The 11,293-nt window shown below is 61.6% G+C and overlaps 1 protein-coding gene across 2 annotated transcripts; it reads right to left on the bottom strand.

Annotated features, from left to right (window-relative positions):
* Positions 1 to 732: 732 nt before the first annotated feature.
* Positions 733 to 11,241, bottom strand: LOC129134216 (WD repeat-containing protein 13). 2 transcript variants are annotated; one of them, XM_077172487.1, is made up of 10 exons: positions 11,047 to 11,241; positions 10,900 to 10,967; positions 9,447 to 9,678; positions 8,205 to 8,299; positions 7,386 to 7,513; positions 6,227 to 6,534; positions 4,598 to 4,778; positions 3,557 to 3,698; positions 2,801 to 2,934; positions 733 to 1,008 (listed from the first exon to the last, which is right to left on the bottom strand). In XM_077172487.1, the coding sequence occupies exons 2-10, from the start codon at positions 10,938 to 10,940 to the stop codon at positions 824 to 826; spliced, it is 1,446 nt and encodes a 481-aa protein (XP_077028602.1). In that variant the 5' UTR covers positions 10,941 to 10,967; positions 11,047 to 11,241; the 3' UTR covers positions 733 to 823. The 2 variants fall into 2 exon arrangements, with proteins under 2 accessions (XP_077028602.1, XP_077028603.1); XM_077172488.1 differs by lacking the exons at positions 9,447 to 9,678; positions 10,900 to 10,967; positions 11,047 to 11,241 and adding an exon at positions 8,981 to 9,401.
* Positions 11,242 to 11,293: the final 52 nt, after the last annotated feature.

The following is an 11,293-nucleotide window of genomic DNA, read 5'->3' as shown; positions in this document are numbered from 1 at the left end:
CAGGCAGGGGCGTTTTGGGGGATTTTTGGGAAGATTCCAGGGTGGGAGTTTGGGAGATTTTGGAGAAGGTCTGGAGCGATTTTGGGAAGGATTTTGGGGTGTTTTGGGCAGGATTTTAGGAAGAATTTTGGAGGGTTTTGGGCAGGATTTTGGGGTATTTTGGGCAGGATTTTGGGGTGTTTTAGATAGGATTTTGGGCTGATTTTGGGCAGGATTTTGAGGTGGTTTTGGGTAGGATTTTGGGCTATTTTAAGCAGGATTTGGGGGTGTTTTAGGTAGGATTTTAGGGGTGTTTTGGGGTGTTTTGGGCAGGATTTTGGGGTATTTTGGGCACGATTATGGGGGTGTTTTGGGCAGGATTTTAGGGGTGTTTTGGGGTGGTTTTGGGCAGGATTTAGAAGTGGTTTGGGCTGGATTTTGGGGGTGTTTTGGGCAGGATTTTGGCAAGTATTTTGAAGTGTTTTGGGCAGGATATTGGAGGCTTTTGGGCTGGTTTTGGGCAGGATTTTGGACTGTTTTTGGCAGTATTTTAGGGGTGGTTTTGGGCAGGATTTAGAAGTGGTCTGGGTTCGATTTTGGGGTGGTTTCGGGCAGGACCTTGAGGTGTTTTGGGCAGGATTTTAGGGGTGTTTTGGGGTGGTTTTGGGCAGGACCTTGAGCTGTTTTGGGCAGCATTTTGGGGCATTCTGGGGCTGTTTTGTTGCCGCACACCACTCTCAAAACTCTCCGCGCTGCGAGACCACACCGCTGCATTTCGGGGCGGTTTTTGGGGGGGCGTTTCCGGGGGTATTTCCAGGCGTTTCCCTGGGGTTTTGGGGGCGGCTCAGGCGTGCTGGCGGCGCCAGACGATGACGGTGCCGGCGGCGTCCCCCGAGGCCAGCAGGGACTCGTCGCAGTTGAAGGCCACGGCCAGCACGGGCGCCCCGTGGCCCTGCAGGGTGTTCACCGTGGCGCGCGCGGCGCGGCCCACGTCGAAAAAGTGCACGGAGGCGTCCTCGCTGCCCGTCACTGCGGGGACATTGGGGATGTTGGGGACATTGGGGACATCAGGGGTATTGGGGACATTGGGGTAAGGGATGTGATCCCATTGACCCCCTCGCTGCCCGTCACTGCGGGGACATTGGGGACATCGGGGACATTGGGGACATCGGGGACAGGGGTAAGGGATGTGATCCCATTGACCCCCTCGCTGCCCGTCACTGCGGGGACATGGGGACATTGGGGACACTGGGGACATTGGGGACATCAGGGGTATTGGGGGTATTGGGGACATCGGGGTAAGGGATGTGATCCCATTGACCCCCTCGCTGCCCGTCACTGCGGGGACATTGGGGACATTGGGGGCATTGGGGACATTGGGGACATCTGAGCCATTGGGGGCATCGGGGACATGGGGGGCATTGGGGACATCAGGGTGATTTGGGACATTGGGGGCATTGGGGGCATTGGGGACATGGGGGTGATTTGGGACATGGGGGACATCAGGGACATTGGGGACATCGGGGACATTGGGGTGATGTGGGATAGGGGGTAAGGGATGTGATCCCACTGACCCCCTCGCTGCCCGTCACTGCGGGGACATGGGGACATCGGGGACATCGGGGACACTGGGGACATTGGGGGCATTGGGGGTGATTTGGGACATCGGGGGCATTGGGGACATTGGGGGCATTGGGGACATCAGGGGTATTGGGGACATTGGGGACAGGGGTAAGGGATGTGATCCCATTGACCCCCTCGCTGCCCGTCACTGCAGGGACATTGGGGGACATCGGGGACATTGGGGACATCAGGGGTATTGGGGACATTGGGGACATTGGGGTAAGGGATGTGATCCCATTGACCCCCTCGCTGCCCGTCACTGCGGGGACATTGGGGACGTTGGGGACATTGGGGGCATTGGGGACATTGGGGGCATTGGGGACATTGGGGGCATTGGGGACATCTGAGCCATTGGGGGCATCGGGGACATGGGGGGCATTGGGGACATCAGGGGTATTGGGGACATTGGGGTAAGGGATGTGATCCCATTGACCCCCTCGCTGCCCGTCACTGCGGGGACATGGGGACATTGGGGACACTGGGGACATTGGGGGCATTGGGGTGATTTGGGACATCAGGGACATCAGGGGCATTGGGGACATTGGGGACATCAGAGACATTGGGGACATCAGGGTGATTTGGGACATTGGGGACATCAGGGGCATTGAGGACAGGGGTAAGGTTTGTGATCCCACTGACCCCCTCGCTGCCTGTCACTGTGGGGACATCAGGGATATGGGGACATTGGGGACATCGGGGACATTGGGGACATCAGGGATATGGGGACATCAGGGACATCAGGGGTATTGGGGACAGGGCTGGGCAGTGCCATCCCATTGCCCCCCTCATTGGCCTGACATTGCTGGGGACACTGGGGACACTTGGGACAAGGATAAGGGACCTGATCCCATTGACCCCCTGACTGTGCATCATTGTTGGGGACACTGGGGACACTGGGGACAGGCTCAGGGCTGTGATTTTAGTGGCCCCCTCTGTGCCACCTGTCACTGCCTGGGGACGCGCCTGGGGGGTGGCGCCTGTCCCTGCTCCACCCCCGTCCCTCCCAGTTCGTCCCAGTCCATTCCCAGTTTGTCCCAGTCCCTCCCAGTTCGTCCCAGTCCATTCCCAGTTTGTCCCAGTCCCTCCCTGTCCATTCCCAGTCCCTCCCAGTCCTTCCCAGTCCCTCCCAGTCCATTCCCAGTCCGTCCCAGTCCCTCCCAGTCCATCCCAGTCCCTCCCAGTCCGTCCCAGTGCTCACCCACGCAGGCTCCCTGCCTGAAGGACATCAGGGGGCAGAAGCAGCTCCTCAGGGGCTGCTCCCGGTGCCGCGTGGGGAAACTGCGCCGGAGCCGCAGCCCCGGGGCCCCCGAGCCGCCCTCGTCCTCCACCACCCTGGGGGAGCAAAAACGGGGTCAGAAACAGCCAAAATCACCCCAAAATCATCCCGAAAATCACCCCAAAAATCATCCCAAAATCACCCCAAAAACCATCCCGAAAATCACCCCAAAAATCATCCCAAAATCACCCCAAAAATCACCCCAAAAATCATCCTGAAAATCATCCCAAAAATCACCCCAAAATCACCCCAAAAACCCTCATGAGTCCCCCTCATCCTCCACCACCCTGGGGGGACCAAAAAAGGGTCAAAAATACCCAAAAATCCCCCCAAAAACACCCCCAGTGTCCCCCCATAGCAGCAAAGCAGCACAAGGTTGGGGCAGGCATTGACCAACAAGGCCGGGTCTGGTTCACCCCAATTCCCCCCAGTTCCCCCCAATTCCCCAGCCCCCCAAAGGATCCCTGATGTCCCCACGATGTCCCCAATGTCCCCAAGGCCCCTGTCCCGTACCTGAAGAGCAGCAGGCGGTCGGGGCAGGCGTTCACCAGCAGGGACGGGTCTGGTTCACCCCAAATCCCCCCAATTCCCCAAAGCCCCCCGATATCCCCAATGCCCCCACAATGTCCCCAAAGCCCCCCCGATGTCCCCAATGTCCCCAGTGTCCCTGTCCCGTACCTGAAGAGCAGCAGGCGGTCGGGGCAGGCGTTCACCAGCAGGGACGGGTCCGGTGCCTCCCGGCTGGCCCAGGCCCGGGCCGAGAGCGACGTGATGGAGCCACCGGCCTGGACCAGCACCCGCGAGGCCTTGGTCAGCCGGCCTGGGGGGTGCAGGGTGTGAGACACCCCCAAAACACTCCCAGTGCTGCCCCAGTGCTGCCCAGTACTGCCCCAGTACCACCCAGTGCTGCCCCAGTGCCTCCCAGTGCCCCCCTGAACCACTTGGTCAGCCGGCCTGGGGGGGTGCAGGGTGTGAGACACCCCCAAAACACTCCCAGTGCTGCCCAGTACAGCCCCAGTGCTGCCCAGTACTGCCCCAGTACCACCCAGTGCCTCCCAGTGCCCTCCAGTACTGCCCAGTGCCCCCTGAACCAGCACCCGCGAGGCCTTGGTCAGCCGGCCTGGGGGGGGGCAGGGTGTGAGACCCCCCCAAAACACTCCCAGTGCCTCCCAGTACCACCCAGTGCTTCCCAGTGCCTCCCAGTGCCCTCCAGTACTGCCCCAGTGCCTCCCAGTACTGCCCAGTGCCCTCTGAACCAGCACCTGCGAGGCCTTGGTCAGCCGGCCTGGGGGGGTACAGGGATGTGGGACACCCCAAAACACTCCCAGTGCTGCCCAGTACCACCCAGTGCTTCCCAGTACAGCCCCAGTGCTTCCCAGTACAGCCCCAGTGCCTCCCAGTGCTTCCCAGTGCCCTCCAGTACAGCCCCAGTGCCCCCTGGACCAGCACCCGCGAGGCCTTGGTCAGCCGGCCTGGGGGGTACAGGGTGTGAGACCCCCCCCAAAACACTCCCAGTGCCTCCCAGTGCTTCCCAGTACCACCCAGTACTGCCCAGTGCCCCCCAGTCCCTCCGGACCCACCTCCAGTCCCCCCAATCCCCTCCCAGTCTGTCCCAGTCCCTCCCAGTCCCTCTGTACCCACCCACAATCCCCTCCCAGTCCCTCCCAATCCCCTCCCAGTCCCTCCCCATCCCCTCCCAGTCCCTCCCAGTCCCGTTACCGGTGCCGGGGTCGCACAGGAACGAGGACACCGAGCCCCGATCGTCCCCGGCCCACAGGACCCGCCCGGGGGCGTCGAAGCAGAGGGCGAGGACCCGCCCGGGGAGGCGCCCGGTGCCGCCCCGAGCCGCCTTCCCTGTGGAGATGTTCACAACACGGACCATGTGCCGGGCACTGCCCACCTGGGGGGGCAAGAAATGGGCTGGGGGGGCACCCTGGGACCCCCAAAACCCTCCCTGAGACCCCAAAACTCATCCTGAGACCCCAAAATCTGCCCCAAGATCCCCAAAATCCCCCCCAAGCCGCCTTCCCCGTGGAGATGTTCACAACCCGCACCATGTGCCGGGCACTGCCCACCTGGGGGGGCAAGAAATGGGCTGGGGGGGCACCCTGGGACCCCCAAAACCCACCCTGGGACCCCCAAACCCACCCTGAGACCCCAAAACCCATCCTGAGACCCCAAAACCCATCCTGAGACCCCAAAACCTGCCCTAAAATCCCCGATTCCCCCCCAAAATCCACCCCAGTGCCGCCTTCCCCATGGAGATGCTCACAACCCGCACCATGTGCTGGGCACTGCCCACCTGGGGGGGCAAAAAAGGGGCTGGGGGGCACCCTGGAACCCCCAAAACCCTCCCTGGGACCCCAAAATCTTCCCCAAAATCTGCCCCAAGATCCCCAAAATTCCCCCCCTGAGCCGCCTTCTTCCCAGTGGAGACGCTCACAACCTGCACCAGGGCTGGGTTTGGGGGGATGCTCAGGGGTCTCTGCACTCTGAGTTTTTTGGAATATTTTGGGATGGTTTTGAGGTGTTTTTGGCTCTCTCACCACAGTCAGGTTGCTGGTAAGGGGCTGGAACGCACAGCACAGCAGGGCAGGGTTTGGGGAAGATGTTTGGGGGTCTCTCAGGGCTGTGATATTTTGGGGTATTTTGGGGTGGTTTTGGGGTATTTTAGGACAGTTTTAGGGTTCCTCTCACCACAGTCAGGTTGTTATTCAATGGCTGGAACGCACAACACACCAGCGTGGCCTCATTGGGGTTGGGTTTGGGGGAATGTTTGAGGGGCTCTCATGGCTCTGGCATTTCAGGTCAGTTCTGGGGCAGTTTTGGGGTGGTTTTAGGGCATTTCGGGGTTCCTCTCACCACAGTCAGGTTGTTGTTCAGCGGCTGGAACGCGCAGCCCCATAAGGGTCGGGTTTGGGGGGATGTTTGGGGGTCCCAGGAGGGGCTCTCAGGGCTCTGGGGTTTCAGAGCAGTTTAGGGGTATTTTAGGATGGTTTTGGGGTATTTCGGGGTTCCTCTCACCACAGTCAGGTTGTTATTCAATGGCTGGAACGCGCAGCACAGCAGCACAGGGCTGGGGTTGGGGGGATGTTTGCGGGTCCCAGGAGGGGCTCTCAGGGCTCTGGGGTTTCAGGGTAGTTCTGGGGTATTTTGGGGTATTTTAGGACGGTTTTAGGGTTCCTCTCACCACAGTCAGGTTGTTGTTCAATGGCTGGAACGCGCAGCACAGCAGTGCAGCACCATTGGGGTTGGGTTTGGGGGGATGTTTGAGGGGCTCTCTGGCATTTCAGGTCAGTTCTGGGGCAGTTTTGGGGTGGTTTCAGGGCATTTCGGGGTTCCTCTCACCACAGTCAGGTTGTTATTCAGCGGCTGGAACGCGCAGCACAGCAGCGCGGCCCCGTCGGGGTCGGGCACGCGGCGGATGCAGCGCCCGTCCCCGGGGTCCCAGAGGCGCAGGGTCCCATCCAGCGAGGTGGACACGAGGACATCGTTGGACAGGGACCAGGCGAAGTCCGAGACGCCGGCGCCGTGGCCGCGGAGGCGCCGCAGCACGGCCGGGGGCCCCGGGGCCAGGCGGCAAACGGAGAGCGTCCCGTCCAGCGAGCAGCACGCCAGCAGGTGGCGCTCGTCGTGGGCAAACTGCACCTTCCGCACTGGGGAGGACGGGAGAGGGTGGGTGAGACCCCTCCCCAAAATTCCCAAAATTCTATAGGGGCAGGAACTTCCCCAGAGCCATGGGGAGACCCCTCCCCAAAATTCCCAAAATTCTATAGGGGCAGGAGCTCCTCCAGAGCCATGGGGAGACCCCTCCCCAAAATCCCCAAAATTCTATAGGGCCAGGAATTCCTCCAGAGCCATGGGGAGACCCCTCCCCAAAATTCTATAGGGGCAGGAACTCCCCCAGAGCCATGGGGAGACCCCTCCCCAAAATTCCATAGGAGCAGGAGCTCCCCCAGAACCATGGGGAGACCCCCAACCCATCCAGCAGGGGGCGCTTGTCGTGGGCAAACTGGGACAGGACAGGGGGGTCAGGTGAGACCCCTCCCCAAAATTCCCAAAATTCTATAGGGGCAGAAGCTCCCCCAGAACCATGGGGAGACCCCTCCCCCAAAACAAAGGAATCACCCCCAGAGCTGGGGGAGCCCCCAGAGCCTGCAGGGAACTGAGGCTCCTGCCCTGGGGGGGGACACCTGGGACCTTCCTTGGGGACACCGGGGATCCCCCAGACCCCCTTGGGGAACCCACCCACCCCTCCAGGTGAGACCCCCAGACCCCTCCTCACCCCTTTCCCATAGGAACCCCCCACTCCCACCCCCTGAGAGGACACCTGAGAACCCCCAGACCCCCCTCAGATGACACCTGAGCCCCCTCAGACCCCCCAAACAACACCTGAGACCCTGCAGACCCCCTCAGATGACACCTGAGCCCCCTCAGACCCCTCCCAGGTGACACCTGAGACCCCCCAGACCCCTCCCAGGTGACACCTGAGCCCCCCCCGGGTTACCTGCGCTGTCCAGGTGCTGGTCGAACACGTGGAACACCCCAGCGAAGGCGTAGTTCTCACTCAGGGAGGTGTCCCCGGCCATGGCCCGGCTGGCCTCGGCCAGGGGGGTGGGGACAACCCCGGGGGGGCTGCGAGAGTGGGGGGGGGGGCAGCGTGAGACCCCCTCCCCAAATCGATCTGAACCTCCCTGGGACCCCTTGAGCACAACCTGGCACCCCCGCCTGGTTCCCTGCAATGGTTCGGGCCAGGGGAATGGGGACCCTCATGGGAGGGGGGGGTAATGTGAGACCCCCTCCCCACCCCCCAGCACCCTGAGACCCCCCCCAGGTATCCCCTGACCCCCCCCAGGACCATGAGACCCCCCAGATACCCCCTGACCCCCCCAGGTACCCCCTGACCCCCCCAGGTACCCCCTGACCCCCCCAGGTCCCCCCTGACCCCCCCCAGGTATTGATTGGCACCCTCCAAACCCCCCCATCCCCACAATGGTTTCACCCACAGCTGCACAGCCCCCCCCCCCCCCAAAAGGGATGAGGGGAGGGGGAAGCACCTTGAGACCCCCCCAAACATCGAGACCCCCCCCAAAACATCGAGACCCCCCCCAAAAGACCCCAGCACCCTCTGAGACCCCTCCCCAACCCCTCCAGGAGCCTGAGACCTCCCCCAGCCCCCCCAAAACCGGCCCCTAAAATGACTCCCCCAGCACCCTGAGATGCCCCAAAAACCCCTAAAATCCACCTAAAATCCACCCAAAATCCCCCAAAATCTCCCCAAAATCCCCCCGGGACCCCTCCCCAATCCCCCCCCCGGGGCTCTCACCGCTCGTCGGGGCCCCCCCGCAGCCCCCCCGGGCCGGAGCTGCGGCTCAGGGAGCGCCGGTGGCCCCGGGACCCCCGCGGGTCCTCCTCGAAATCCTGGGGGGGGAAAAGGGTTGGGACCCCCAAAAATGGGGAGGGAAACCCAAAAATGGGGGTGGGAAATCAAAAAATGGGGGTGGGAAACGCAAAAATGGGGGTGGGAAACCCAAAAATGGGGGCGGGAGACCCAAAAATGGGTGGGAAATGCAAAAATGGGGGTGGGAAATGCAAAAATGGGTGCGGAAACCCAAAAATCTCCCCAAAATTGGTGCTGGGACTCCCTGACCCCCCTCAAAGGAGTTTTGGGATGGTCCAGAGCCCCCCAGGTGTGGCCAGGTGTACCCCAGGTGTGCCCACAGGTGTTCAGGAGTGTCCAAGTGTATTTCAGGTGTACCCCAGGTATACCCAGGTATATCCCACATGTGCCCAGGTGTGCTCAGGTGTATCCCAGGTGTATCCCAGGTATATCCCAGCTGTACCCAGGTGTATCCCAGCTGTGCCCCAGGTACCTCCATGTGGTCCAGCGTGCTCTGGCTGGCTCTCAGGGCGCTGCGGCAGCTGCCCCAGGTGTATCCCAGGTGTACCTGGGTGTACCCTGAACCCCTCCAGGTGTGTTCAGGTGTACCCCAAACCCTTCTAGGTGTACCCCAGGTGTGCCCCAAACCCCTCTAAGTGCACCCAGGTGTATCCCAGCTGTACCCAGCTGTGCCCAGGTGCCCCCAGGTGTGTCCCAGGTACCTCCATGCGGTCCAGCGTGGTCCGGCTGGCTCTCAGGGCGCTGCGGCAGCTGCCCCAGGTGTGCCCCAAACCCCTTTAGGTGCCCCCAGCTGTACCCAGGTGTGCCCCAGGTGTCCCCAGGTGTGTCCCCAGGTACCTCCATGCGGTCCAGCGTGGTCCGGCTGGCTCTCAGGGCGCTGCGGCAGCTGCCCCAGGTGTGCCCTAATCCCCTGTACCTGCCCCAGGTGTACCCAGGTGTGCCCCAAACCCCTCTAGGTGTACCCAGGTGTATCCCAGCTGTACCCAGGTGCCCCCAGGTGTGTCCCAGGTACCTCCATGCGGTCCAGCGTGGTCCGGCTGGCTCTCAGGGCGCTGCGGCAGCTGCCCCAGGTGTGCCCAGGTGTATCTCAGGTGTGCCCAGGTGTGCCCCAAACCCCTCTAGGTGCCCCCAGCTGTACCCAGGTGTGCCCCAGGTGCCCCCAGGTACCTCCATGCGGTCCAGCGTGGTCCGGCTGGCTCTCAGGGCGCTGCGGCAGCTGCCCGCCTCGGACAGGGCCCCGTAGCGCTGGGCCAGGAGCCGCGCCCGCAGCCGCAGGTACCAGCGCCGGGCCTCACCTGCCAGGTGCCCGCCCTGCGCCCGCTCCCGCAGCAGCTGCGAGCGCCGCCGCACGTACTGAGTGCGGAACTGCGGCAGCTGCGGCGTGCGGTACGCCGCGTACCTGCACAGGTGAGAGACAGGTGAGGGACAGGTGAGACACAGGTGAGAGACAGGTGAGAAATGGGGTTAACTCTAACCAAAACCAGAGAAATTCCACCCAAAACCAGACCCAGGCACGCGGAACTGCGGCAGCTGCGGCGTGCGGTACCTGCACAGGTGAGAGACAGGTGAGAGACAGGTGAGAGACAGGTGAGATTTGGGGTTAATTCTACCAAAAACCAAAGAAATTCTACCCAAAACCAGAGAAATTTCACCCAAACCCAGATTCGGGTGTGCGGAACTGCGGCAGCTGCGGCGTGCAGTACCTGCACAGGTGAGACACAGGTGAGAGACAGGTGAGAGACAGGTGAGAGACAGGTGAGAAATGGGGTTAATTCTACCAAAAACCAGAGAAATTTCACCCAAACCCAGACTCGGGTGTGCAGAACTGCGGCAGATGTGGGGTGAGGTACCCCGTGTACCTGCACAGGTGAGACACAGGTGAGAGACAGGTGAGGAATGGGGTTAATTCTAACCAAAACTAGAGGAATTCCACCCAAAACCAGAGAAATTCCACCCAAAACCAGACCCAGGCACGCGGAACTGCGGCAGCTGCGGTGTGTGGTACCTGCACAGGTAAGAGACAGGTGAGAGACAGGTGAAATTTGGGGTTAATTCTACCAAAAACCAGAGAAATTCTACCCAAACCCAGAGAAATTTCACCCAAACCCAGATTCGGGTGTGTGGGACTGCGGCAGCTGCGGTGTGCAGTACCTGCACAGGTGAGACACAGGTGAGAGACAGATGAGACACAGGTGAGACAGAGGAGAGACAGAGGAGATACCAGTGAGAAATGGGGTTAATTCTACACAAAACCAGAAAATTCTGCCCAAAAAATAGACCCAGGTGTGCAGAACTGCGGCAGCTCTGGCATGCGGTACCCCGCGTACCTGCACAGGTGAGACACAGGTGGGACAGGTGAGAGACAGGTGAGAAATGGGGTTAATTCTACACAAAACCAGAAATATTCCACCCCAAAACTGGCCCAGGTATCACAATCCCCTAAAAAGACGTCCCGAGTACCCAAAATCTCCAAATTTCCGCATCCAGGTAGGAGCATCCCCCCCTTTAACAGCAGCAGGTGCCGAATTCCACCGAAAAGAACCCAGGTATGAGCATCCCCCCCCCTCACAAAACCACCCAGGTGTCCAAAATCCTCCCCAAAAAATCCCCGCGAGCTCACCGCGCATCCACGGCGAGCACCTGCTGCCACACGGCGGCCATGGCGGCCGCGGCCGCCGCGGGGGGACCCTGCCGAGGGAACAACGGCGTGAGCTGAGGGGGAAAATGGGGAAAAAAAGAGGAAAAAAGAGCAGCGGGGCGGCCCTACCTGCGCGTCCCGCTCCACCTCCGCCTCAGGAGCTCCGCGGGGCCGGGGCTGGGCCGGGGGAGCGCGGATGGGCCGGACCGGAAGTTGCCGCGGCGCCGCCTCACGCCCAAATGGCGGCGCGCGTCGTCCTGGAGACGCGGGGGGCGGTGGGAGGGGGCGTGGTCACTGAAATGATTGGTTGGTTTTGGGAAATGGGGCGTGGGGTTTGGCTCGTCTGTAATTCCCGCCTTCCAGGAGCGCGCGCTGA

Source organism: Agelaius phoeniceus, chromosome 38 (genome assembly GCF_051311805.1).
Source record: "Agelaius phoeniceus isolate bAgePho1 chromosome 38, bAgePho1.hap1, whole genome shotgun sequence".
Taxonomy (NCBI): Eukaryota; Metazoa; Chordata; class Aves; order Passeriformes; family Icteridae; genus Agelaius; species Agelaius phoeniceus.
This window is presented reverse-complemented; position numbering and strand designations above follow the sequence as displayed.